Source organism: Gymnoscopelus braueri (assembly GCF_963280865.1).
Source record: "Gymnoscopelus braueri genome assembly, chromosome: 9".
Lineage (NCBI taxonomy): Eukaryota > Metazoa > Chordata > Actinopteri > Myctophiformes > Myctophidae > Gymnoscopelus > Gymnoscopelus braueri.
In genome coordinates, this window is record NC_137610.1 from 25,432,078 (window position 1) to 25,444,965 (window position 12,888).

Sequence of the window (12,888 nt, forward strand, 5' to 3'; positions counted from 1 at the left end):
TGCACGTACACACACAAACACATTCACAGTTTACTCATTTCACATATGTTTTTTGCCAGACCCAAGGGGTCGGGGGCTTACATGAGGCTTTGTACCTGTTTCGTCCATACATGGGCATGGTCACTTTGTCCTCCGGCCCCAGCCAAAAGTCTGTCCCCTTTCGTCACGAACTATTCATGACATCATTATTATGTCACAAGTATGTAATTAAGTAAAGCTCATCAGCTCATCAGCTTCATTCTGGGTCTGGCAGAACCAGGTCTCCTGGTATTTTTCATATATTGTGAATATTTCACATAAGGGCAAGAGAGAAGAGGCTAATGTCAGAGACTGTGTTGAACATCCTCATAACCACTCCCATGACAACAGCTGAAGCTGAATGGTGTTTGTCCACCTTAAAGAGAATCAATATTAAATAGTTTATTCATTTATATAAATTGTAACTACATCAGATTGACTGTGAGAGACTTTGAGGGTGAACGACAACCCATCTGTTGATGGTCACTGTGGAATGGCTTAAGGAACAATCCTTGTCTTATGTTACCATCTAGTGATTACATGTGGTATTGCTACATGATCTGACCTGAAATTAACAAATTGTACAATGTCCAGTTAAATCTTCCTTTGAATGGGTCACCTTTAGCTACAACCCCAAATACCCCCTGCCACTAAAACAATCATATTTTCCATGTGAGCAGCTCACAATTTTAAGTATACTACTTGGGAACGATACTTGGGAATGCATGACCCACCCGGCACCCGGTTATGCAATACCCATTGTAACAACTGTCAGAGTACCCGTTGGACCCGTTTGTCTGTCTGCGTCCCTTTTATGCCCATATATGGAGTTCTGTGTCAGGCATGCCGAAATATAGAGTCCAGGTCAGGCTATGACATCATCGATGACATCAGGGTACTCCATATATGGGCATTTACAGATTTATCAATATTTTTTGGAGATCCACTGATCAGATCAACTTCCCACTTGGCACATCACTCTCCGGGTCCTCGTTGATACGCAATTACGCATGCCACGTTTGAATTTGATCGGTCAGGCGGCTCTCGAGATGCGCTGGTGACACTGTCACTCACACACACAGTACTACTTTTCAGAACAGTAGCTACGAGAGCCCTGACTCTGTCGATGTATTTAGTACAGGAGGGAAACTTGATAATTCTTATCCTATGCTATCTTATCCTATTTTTTTCCGATTGTGCCCCATACAAAATTCTGTACGCACATGTATCATGTCCAGACAGACCTACTGTACACCTCTTGGAGCCATTTAAACCCTATTGCACCTAAGATATCTCTTCAGTAAGTCAGCCACACGTTTTAGTGCATTTTATGTCATTTACAGGGGTCATACTTTAATGAACGCCTAGGAGGAAAATCTGATCAAATGACATCGCCATGGTGATGAGGCACATTTCCATGCTTTGCCACAAAACGGGAAGTGCTTTGTGCTCAGCTGTACACGGTCGAATCTCCCCCAAACTTCACATGTTTGATAAGAGTCATGTCCTAAAGACATCTAGGTGCCATTATTGAGGTAAGTCATAGCGCCACCTACTGGCAACGTGAATCATAGTCCAAGCAACCCCTCCTGGTGCCTTGAAGCTACTGTCCCTATAGAGACTGTTATAGAGAGGTTCTCTGTTACCTATGTTTGCACATGTAATGTGCACAAATTTGCACAGCAAATAAAGTGTATATATACACTTTAGTAATTTGCACAGTTATATATTTGACATGTGAGTTTGTTTCCTGTCCAGCTGAGCTGGCCACTCAGCATGATGAGTTCCACCTGTGGAGAAAGGCAAACAAATGTTGTTTGCTATCAAGCTGGGAAGTGCAACACATCTTAGTGCAATATATTTAAGAGCAAGTGCAATACCGAGCACAATATATGTGTAATGTTAAGTTGATGATTGAATGCTTAACATGTACCTGTGTGCTCTGTGCATAACTCTAGTCCCACGGTTTCACAAGGTGGCTTGGCCGTTTCTGTTCCACGTAATGTATCCATAGCTTCTTTTGATTAGTGAGAACAGGTTCGACCCGGAAACACATATGACAGCTTCACATGTGTTTCCGTGTGGTTGAACTCTACCATGCTTCTGTATCTATTCCAGACGCTAAATGGCTCATTCTCAGAGAATACTCCCACATTTGAAATGATGTTGCTCCATGGAAATAGCACGGTGGCTAGTGTGCGACAAAAGTGCGAGGGCGCAGCCTGCTTGCAATTTTAATGTTGTATATTGCATTGACAATAGCTACCAAGCCATCAGATGAAAATGTACTGATTCAAATTTAAAAAAAGAATAATTAACTAGAAGATGTGCTCCTCGGAGCACAGGTCTTCGCCAGAGGTCAGGTTGCAGCACGTCCTGCAAAGCTTAGCCTATGGGCGGTGGTGACAGACGGACACATGGACACACGGACGGACGGACAGGGGGTAAAACATACTCTCCACCATACCTTCGGCCTGGCGGAGACAAAAAACAAAATAATTATAATAATCATTGTTATTATTATATAGTTACGATGCTGTGTCACCAAAGTCTATGTTCCACTGTGAATACACGTTCAGAGTCCGTTGAGGGACGCTTGGTTTTATTCGTTTCAAGGAATCTTCAAAGTCTTTATACTGTATGCTCCGCACCTCACTAACAGCCATATTCTGGACTTGGGTTGGTCCCAATTCCCTAATTGGCCCAAGGGCAGCGTCCTTGGCTAATGAAGTGAGATCGCTTCCAGAGTATCCCACAGTCACTTTTGCTAAATGGGCCATCTCTTGTCGGTTAAGTGGATTCCCATGCTTTCCCAAAAGATGCCTGAGCAACTTGAATCTTGTCTCCTCATTTGGTAAAGTCACATAGATTCTCTTTGCAAAGCGCCTGAGTATGGCTTCATCAAGCTCCTGAGGCCTGTTAGTGGCACCCATTACCAACACTCGCTCATCTCCTTCTGACTGCACCCCATCAAACTCAATGAGGAACTCAGTTTTTAATCGACGACTAGCATCATGTTCTCCTTTGCTTCTTTCACAAAGCAGGCTGTCGATCTCATCAATAAAGATGATCGAAGGCTGTAATTCCCTGGCAACAGCGAACAATGCTCGGACAAGCTTCTCACCCTCTCCAAAGTATTTAGAGGTCAAACTGGCAGCACTGACGTTGAAGAAAATAGCATTCGACTCCATTGCAACTGCTTTAGCCAACATGGTCTTCCCATTTCCTGGAGGACCAAATAAAAGCAGGCCGCGTGCTGGACTTCTCAGGCCAGTAAACAGCTCTGGTCTTAATGAAGGAAGGATAACAATCTCCTGGAGTGCTTGCTTGGCCAGGTCCTGCCCAGCAATGTCATCAAAGCATATTGTGCCATTGTCAACAATTTCATCAAGAATCAAATTAGCCAATTTGCTGTCCACATTCTTAAAGTTTTTCATGTCTGTCTTTTTGGACTGCTTCATAGTTGATGTTCCATTTTGCACTTTTCGCACTTGTGGAGTGTCCTTGATGTCAATGGATCTGGGAGCAGGTCTGAAAGTAGTGGAGGATTTGATGTGATTGCATGCAGCACCTGCTCCAGTCTGGCTTTTTAGTCCAGGGTTCAACTGGGGTGGTAGATCATTTGAGACATTCTGAGGATAGTTTTTCCTTTTAGATGCCAGTTTATCTTCCAAGATTGCAAGTCTTTCTTTTGCCATGTGGAGATAAGTCGCCATTTTCACTTTTGCCTGATTGTACTGCTCTCCTTGTCCTGTGACCTCAACAGCAATACCACTTTCAAACTCAGCAATGCCTTTCTTGTACCACTGAACAGCCTCTTCCTTCACACCTGTATCATCTTCATCGATCCGTAGTGCCCAAGATATGCATTTGAACGCCTTCTTGTAATGGCTTTGAAAATCATTGACGTTATCGTCTTTGCTCCTACAATCAACGTTCATTACCGGTGCAAACTAAGAGCCGAACAACACAAAATACTGTTCCACTGTTTCACAATCGATGAAACTGAATACATAAATGTATCAGTCAGTCTATCTATATATCTAACCGTATCTGTCAATTTGTCTATCTCATGCTATGACAGAGCCTACATAAGATCCAGACACCTTATGTTGACTAGAGCTGTGGTCTGACATCACGCAATAACACAAACCGTTGCAACAATGCCAATTTGCACAGGCCCACTTAATCCAATCCAATTAATTGTGATGTTACCAAAGCTTCTATAATGGAACGTTCCCTGGACTGATTTCTGTTGAAACACTGGGTTCCTGCAACGTGTACTGGTTTCTTGTAAGGAATGATGATGGTAAGGGGGGTTACAGGTCTGTGAGGATTAAAGGTTCTATGACATTCATTTTTACTTTTTTTATTTTTTATGTTTTTTGGGGGGTTTTATGCAATTACACCCAAAAAACCTGAACTTTGAACATTCAGTGGATTTTCTGTGTTTTTCTGAATAATTAGGCTGAAAAGTAATCTGAAGATTGGCCCTTGGATAGTGAAGTCACAGGCCATTAATCCCGCCCACTCCCCTCCTCGCCCCTCCCCTCCCCTATCCTTTCCTTTGGGGGGGGCGGAGCAGAGGTGATGATTGACAGGCAAAATCCCTCAACAGCGACACCCGCAGGCAAAGATTTATTTTTTCATTGCAGTTGAAAAGGCTTTAAAAATGTGAGAGAAAAACACCTGCAATGGATCAGTAGAGAGTGGAATTTTCAGTTAAAACTTTTTATACACGTTTGAAGGACCATGACAAAGACTTTTAATGTGTTGTAAAACTGAATGTCATGAAACCTTTACGGTACCCTCCGGGAGGGAGAGGTCTTCAAGAATGGATGGACATGAGTGGATGATGTTGACCGCATCTTCAACACATTGTATATGTTAGACATCATAAAAAAAAAATAACTGTTGCCTTGCAACACTAACAACGGCAATGTGTGCAGCTGCTTATATGTGCATACTGCAGCAGACCAAACCTACATCACATCCTGGAACTAATGGGCTTGAGACAGGTATTGACGTGATGTGATTGATTTAACTGATGCATTGATGCAGTTTGTCCGACGACTTGAGGATCTTAGTCACACAGCTCTGAGCTAACTGTCATGGTAGCTTGCTAAAGATAGACAATGAGTACATTATATCATGTGCCAGTTACATTTTATGATAAATTGTCTGTACAGTGATGTATCCCCCTCACCTTTTCACAGCCTATATTGCCGGCATAATAAGGAAAGATATTAAAAGTTAAAGGTGGTGTAGGAAAACATACTGAACAGGCAGGTTGAAAAACTGTGTGGCTTCCCTGATGTTCTAACGCAGTGATTCTCCACCTTTTCTGGATCAGGGCCCACTTGAAAATCTAGAAAGTGTTCACCAATCTGACCACTTAACGCGGCAGCCGATAGGCTATTAAGTGGTCAGATGGGTGGACCGTGTGCATTTTCAGAGCCTGTTTATTTTAATGATCAATTGATTGTGTTGTTCACCCTTGGATTCAAGTTGCTGTTGCGGTATCACAAAGAAAACACATTTTTCAAGGTTAAAAAAATGCTGTCATTTTCTTTTTTAAATATATCAAAAATTATGCTATCATTAAAATCTTAGTGTTTGCCAATTATTTGGGGGCACACTTGCAATACCCTCGTGGCCCACCAGTGGGCCCCAGCCCATAGGCTAAGAACCACTGTTCTAATTGACTCCAGCTGCACCTGTTATCCCCCAAAGTAGGCCCATGAGATATAATAGTCCATAGTGATTCTAGCATGTATGGATTCTAGCCTATGCTGCCCTCTAGTGCCCACGTGAAGCCACAAGAGCCACAAGAGCATTATCTCAACCCTTTTCATTTAAGGACCCCCAGTTTGATATGCATTAGGGCCTATCAATGCATTTGTAAGTATTTTAAAAGTTTTTTTTTCTTGCTGTCAATCATGTATTTATTTTTATTTCATTTATGCTCCTCCTGCAAAGAAAACAGAAAAACTTGTAAAACGTCTCTGCAATATTCCGTTCGACCAGAAGATGGCAGTGATAGGCTACTCGTGATTATGTGATCTACTCTTCTATACAATAAGTGATCCTCTACTCACCTATACAATAAGTAATCCTCTACTCTCCTATACAATAATGAATAACAAACGGATCCCAGCATAATCATCACATAAGTTACCAGACATTTCTTATTTTTCTTCACTTTTACATTTTCTTGGCTTTTCTACACTTTATACTTGTACTTTCTACACTACATCTCAGAGGCAAATATTGAACGTTTACACACTGGGGCGATTTTTTCGTGTGAATAATACGCTTTTTTTAAAAAACCTTATAAAGTCAATGCAAGCGTACATGGCGCGAAAAAGCGGAAAAGCGAAGCGAAAAAGCGTCTTTTAATTATTCGGAACGAGTCCGAATTTTGCGTATATTCGCACATTCGCCGGTGTGTAACCGCCTTTACCCTACTACAATTATTTGAAAAAATGTAGTTGATAGTTGCCTTGAAGTGGTTTACTTAGTTTTTGTCTTTATTCGTGAAATGGGCCAATTTAATGAGTGTTTACTTTGGTACTGTAAATATAGTTTGATGCCAATAGTTGTGTACTTTTACTCAAATAACATTTTTAATACAGGCCTTTTACTTGTAACAGAGTATTTTTTTATATTGCTACATTTTCTGAGTACTTTTTATTTTATTTTTACAAATCTTCATTTATAATCTCATGAAATACAATACAATTACAAAACAAACACAAAGAACATACACAAACAAAGAAGTTATCACTTCTGGTTACACGAGAAGTGTAGGAGGCAGCTGGCACAGGTCAATCAAATAGCCACTCCCCTCCAGGAAATCAGCCAGTTCAGGAAACAAACTGGGATCAAGTAGCTTTGCAGGTTGCTAATCCGGTCTAGGTGTAGAGCGGATACGGAAACGATACGTGCATTTGTGTGGGTGCAAATTTTCGGATACGGAAACCCGGCTCTAGACCGGATCACAGTGGTAGATTCGTAATGAAAACTAGGCTTGAGCGACGCAAGTTTTCAAACAACTGACAGAAGTGGCATGGCGGAGCAGCAGGGTCTCTTTGACTGCTCTATCTGTCTACATCTACTACATGATCCAGTAACAACGACATGTGGACACAGCTACTGCATGGGCTGTATCAATGCGGTGTGGGATGGGAATATCCAGCAGAACAGAGACTGCTGCTGCCCCCAGTGCAGACAGACCTTTACAACCAGGCCTGATCTGAAGAGAAACACTCTTCTGGCTGAGTTATTAGACAATCTCAAAAAGGCAAGTAAACATACTGTATACCCCCTGCAGACCGCCATGTTATTCGATTTTCTTCCCCTTCTTCCTCTGGTCGGAGGACTGTGTTAATGTTTCAGCTGTTGTTTCCAAGACCCCATGAAATCAAAGTAGAATTTGTTCATTTCCTGAAAGAAATGAAATAAAAATAAAATGTTTCATGTCCCTCCCCCCCCCCTTCTATCAGTTCTAACATTAGACCCGTTCACGTGTGTTGCTGTGTGCCAGCATGAAGTTAACTGTTCAGGAGTAGCCCTAGAATGGATGTGATATTACATACATTTCATGTATTCCAGATACATGTATGTAATCTCACTGCCATTCTAGGGCTAGTTCAGGAGCTGTCTATGCTGACACACACACACACACACACACACACACACACACACACACACACACACACACACACACACACACACACACACACACACACTATTAAACGTATTACCTTCATCTGTGTTTTTTCTTAATAATAATAGATATATACAATATTAATTATTATTATAATTATATTATATTATTTTTTCTTAATTGTTTTTCTTACCCTTTATTTATAGGTTGTAGGTTAATCGTAATAACAGCTTAGTAATAATAATTGTTTTAATGATGCAATATTGGTAATTTCTTATTGTTTACATGTTTCAAACACTGCATTAAAATGACTACATTCATACAGTACTATTTACTGTATAACCTTTTAAACAGGTTGATACTGGCGGCCACTATGCTGAACCCGGTGACGTGGAGTGTGACGCTTGCATGGGAAGAAAGCATCAAGCTGTCAAGTTCTGCCTTGTGTGTCTGGCTTCCTACTGCGAGACTCACGTGAAGCCTCATTTCGAAGTCCCACCTCTAAGGAAACACCAGCTGGTTCCAGCCTCTAAAAACATCCATGAAAGTATCTGTTGTCGTCACGATAAGCTTCTTGAGCTCTTCTGCCACAGTGATCAACAGTTTATCTGTCTGCTGTGTGCAGTGGGCGAACACAAAGGCCATTGTACGGTTTTGATTGAATCAGAACAGAGAGAGAAGCAGGTAGATGATTCCATATTATAATGTCATTTTTTTTCAACCCACCTTTTGAGTTGAGCTGAGGTCCTTGAATAGGCCTGTGTCAATGTTGGGACTGTCACGATTACAAATTTAAGTTGACGATTAATTGTCACACAAATACCGTAATTGCGATTAACAATTTAATGGTGGTTTTGGCATAGAACATTGTGGAACATATGAATAAAAGCTTAATTTATGTTTGCCTTTTAGGCTTCATAATAAAAGATTGCGCAGGGCAGATATGACAAATAACTTAAATATGCAAAAGAATTACTGACATATTTAATAATTTTCAAAATAGTAGAAATAGCTGATCGTAATGCGTTGTAAGCTTGTATATTAACTATTTTTGGAAAATATTTGAAAATCTATGAACATCTTTCAACATGGATATGATTATGCAAAAATAATTGCGATTATCTCAAATAGTTGCGATTGGTGATTATGTAACAATTGTGACAGCGTTACTCAATGTATCATAATCGCCTGATTACAATTATTCGAGGTAATCGCAATTATTTTGCATAATCGTCTCCATGTTGAAAGATTTTCATACATTTCCTAACATTTAAAAAGAAATGGCGGAAACGGCCGATCTACAAACGCACAATTAAGAAAATCATCTCCATGTATATTACTTTATTTGTCATATCTACCCTGTGCATTCTTTGTTTACGAAACCTAAAATCCAAACAGAAATGTAATTCTTATTTATAATGTTCAATGCCAAAAACACAATTAAATTGTTAATTGCAATTATTTGTATAATTGTGAACAATCAATCGTCAAGTAAAATGTCATGATTGTGACAGCTCTAGTCCTGAAAAGTTTGTCTTATACGGTATTGTATGTTCCAACAGAGAGAGTTGGAGGAAACCAAGCAGAGCATTCTGCATAGGACCCTGAAGTTGGAAGAGGAGATGAAAACAATGAGACAGGCTGAACACTGTATAAGGGTGAGTTACTGCAATCCATAAACATTGATCGATTGATTGATTGATCGAATACTTTATTGAGGTTTAAAAGTACAGGCAGTACCATGAGTTAAAAACATGGCAAATGGATGACACAAAAAGCCAGAGGCTTGTTTCCATTGTGGTTTAATAAACATCCAACACTTTAACAACTGGACAAAACAACAGTGCAATAAAAACAACTACACAACAATATGTAAAATATAAATATACAGATTAATTTCATGATAGTGACATAATAGGGGGTAGGAGGCTCTATCGAACTGAAACAGGGAATCGATGAGAACCGGAATCGATTAAGCAGAATCAGAATCGATCAAATCCTAACAATATCCATCCCTAGCTACAATAGCATTTTAATAGTTATAACGTTATTGTAGTATTCTTCTATCTAGCACACATTAAATTAAATCCGCTGTGGAAGATATGCAATACTTTGTACATAGTATAATATTATACCGTATTACTTTTTTTTAGATTAAAAGTAATATGCAATGGTTGATATGCTCTTGGAAAGTAACTTCCCCAATATTGCTCCAAATAGGATGCTGCGTGGGAGTCAGTGGATGACTTTGAGAGATTGTGTATGGAGAATGGTCATTTATATGTCCTCTCCATGGAGAAGAAGTGCTCTGAGATGAGAGAAAAAGTTGGAGATATGGAGAAGGCTGCAGTGGATCGGACCAACGGTCTGCTAGGGCAGCTGAGGCTGGAATTATCTGACCTGAGGAGGAGAGATGCTGAACTTGACGGCCTTTCGCTGTTGGAGAATCCCCTGCAGTTCATTAAGGTAGGTGACTATATGTATTTAGTCCTTCGCCGTGTCTTTTCTGTTTCTTCCAAGTGTGGCTTTTTTCCCCTGTTGTCTGTTCATTGACAGATATTTGTTTTCACTTGGGGCAGGGTTGCCTGTCCTTCAGTGAGCCTCCTGTATCGTCCAACTCACACCAAAGCCTTGACACGGTGAAAGCATTTGTTTCAGCGCAGAAAGCTGACTTGGAAAACATGTGCAAGGAAGAAAAGTTGAAAGTGTCATGCACCTTCGAGCAAAATATGTGTATGTATGACAGATTTTAACCGCTTAAGCTCTATATACTCTATACGACAAATAGGGGAAATAGCTCACAACATTTTGGACTGCGACATATTGTGAGCTTGAAGATCTGCTATTTTCGCTATTTTAGAAAATTATGAAAAACATTTTTGTTTTGAACATTTTCCAAAATAAGGATGCCAGGTTGAAAGTATTTTCAAATGTTGGTTACATGTTCCCTGCAGTTTTATGAAATATGTAACGAGTTTGATGTTTGGTTTTCTCGTTTCCGTACAGTGTCCAAACCCACAGAGACTTTTTTGACAGAGAAAATAAAGGCCAAGCGGTATAATTCGGCTGCTTCTAGAAGTAAATATTGAGTCAATTATTCTTTGAGCAAAACATACACAGATACTTACAAACATGCAGATGGATACAGAACATGTGCAATCGAGTGTTCTAAACGTTTCTCCACAGAACAGAAACTGAAAGTGGATCCCAATAAAGTACTGAAAGTGGATCCCAATACAGTACCTGTGTACCTCTCCTTGTCAGACCAGAACAGCGAGATATCGTGGACAGCCAGTGATCGACCTCGTCCCGACCATCCAGATAGATTCACGTTCTACCACCAGGTCCTGTGTGACAGGGGTCTAACTGAAGACTGTTATTGGGAGGTGGAGTGGGACGGTGGCATCGTTGAAGTGGCTGTTTCATACAGAGGCATCGAAAGGAAAGGGACGCGAAACAACTGTTGTTTCGGACACAACAGTCTGTCATGGAGCTTAGTTTGCTCTCCGTTTGGCTGTACATTTTGGCACAACAACATTCACAAATCCAAAATTCCTCCCCCGCGCTCCCCAAGAATCGGAGTTTACCTTGAATTCTCTGCCGGACGCGTGTGCTTTTTCAGTGTTTCTAACTCGGGTGAATTGACTCGTCTGCACAAAATCCAAACCATATTCACAGAGCCCGTCTACCCTGGGTTTTGTGTTGATTTAGGTGCAACGCTGAAAATATGTCAGCCTTAACTAAACCAATATTGGTTTGGCTCACAAGGTTTTTATTGATTGAATACTTTATTAGTCAAACATGTAAACAGCACGGAGGTACAGTAAAACATTTAGGCCAAAACGATAACACAAAAAAGTCCTGGGGACTTGTTTCCATTGTGGTCCTATGTGTTCAGGTCATGTGAGAAGTGGTGATAGACTCCAAAGAGAAACATTCTGAATAATAACTCATAATGAAATCGATTCCTCTCTCTTTCTCTAAAGATAGGACTATTCTGGTTCAGGTAGTTATTGCCTTTCAGTATGTGATGATCCGTTCAATAGAATACATATACTGTGGTTATGTTCTTATTACAAGCACACCACTGTAGGACAAATATCTGGGCTCATTTTCTTTATTGGGTATGCAACTGTTATATTTTTATTTTCTCATATGTATTTTTTATGTAGACCTTTGTAATAACGCAGTTTTCTTATGTACTTCATGGGTCTTTAATAGGCGGTTACTACTGGAATGCTGCCTATTGTTTTTGTGATAGCAACATTTGATTTTATTTGTATATATACAGTATAAAAAACAAATAATAATGTCTGAAAATGCACATTACTATGAATCCAACATATTATTAGCATCGATACCTATGAAGCCATCAAAATGTAGTGGGGGTCCCTGCTTCGTCTGTCTCTCGGGTAAGGGGTTCTTGGCCTGAATTATTTTATATTTTTCAAATGAACTCAATGCACATTATATTCTAAAAAAGGAACTTAAATTAACGTATTGCTTATAATCCAACCCTTACATTCCTTATGTACAGTATCTAGACGTTAGTTTCAGAACAAGCCTTGTTCTGTATACATATATACGGTAATTACAATGTGGGTGAAAGCAATAATTCACTGATAACCCTATACTGTACTGTACATACTTTTGTGATTTGTTTGTTGCTGTGTGATTTTGATAGTTCATGTTCTTTTCACTGGCTTTATTACAAAAATAAATACTTATTTTAAATGAGTGAAAATGGTCAGCATTGTTACATCGCTTGAGGACTGAATGCATGACCCAAATAAAGGACATTTAATAGTGTCATTGTTTTTTCTTTAATTCAGTGCAGTACAATGGGTGTGTAATGCAATATGCATTATGCAGTCAGGGTCCAGGCTTAAATTCATAAAACAAAACAAAAAAAAACAGTTTAATATGTTTGTAAGTCTGTTACAAACAACAGCAACATTTCAAAATATACACGACAAACATTCTCAGCAGTTATATTTACATCGTTATAAGTGTAGCGCCAGCGCTACTCAATTTAAATAATGGAATGCCATCACAGGACTGACTGATGGCATTGGTGTAGAAGCTATTCACAGTATTGACTATGGAGGCTTTGGTGTAGGAGCGATCCATATTATCACAGTATTGACTCTATGGAGGCATTGGTGTAGGCGTGATCCACAGCATCACAGTATTGACTATGG

The 12,888-nt window shown here is 39.9% G+C and overlaps 2 protein-coding genes across 2 annotated transcripts; one reads left to right on the forward strand and one right to left on the reverse strand.

Annotated features, from left to right (window-relative positions):
- Positions 1–2,546: 2,546 nt before the first annotated feature.
- LOC308092247 (spastin-like) lies at positions 2,547–3,959 on the reverse strand (the record flags this gene model as incomplete). Its single annotated transcript, XM_080438092.1, has 1 exon — positions 2,547–3,959. One exon carries the CDS (start codon positions 3,957–3,959, stop codon positions 2,547–2,549), a length of 1,413 nt encoding a protein of 470 aa, XP_080294218.1.
- Positions 3,960–7,088: 3,129 nt separating this feature from the next.
- On the forward strand, positions 7,089–12,856 carry LOC308091799 (tripartite motif-containing protein 16-like). The gene is made up of 7 exons (XM_080437524.1): positions 7,089–7,321; positions 8,042–8,371; positions 9,250–9,345; positions 9,908–10,153; positions 10,267–10,420; positions 10,694–10,765; positions 10,874–12,856. Exons 1-7 carry the CDS (start codon positions 7,178–7,180, stop codon positions 11,425–11,427), a joined length of 1,596 nt encoding a protein of 531 aa, XP_080293650.1. The 5' UTR covers positions 7,089–7,177; the 3' UTR covers positions 11,428–12,856.
- Positions 12,857–12,888: the final 32 nt, after the last annotated feature.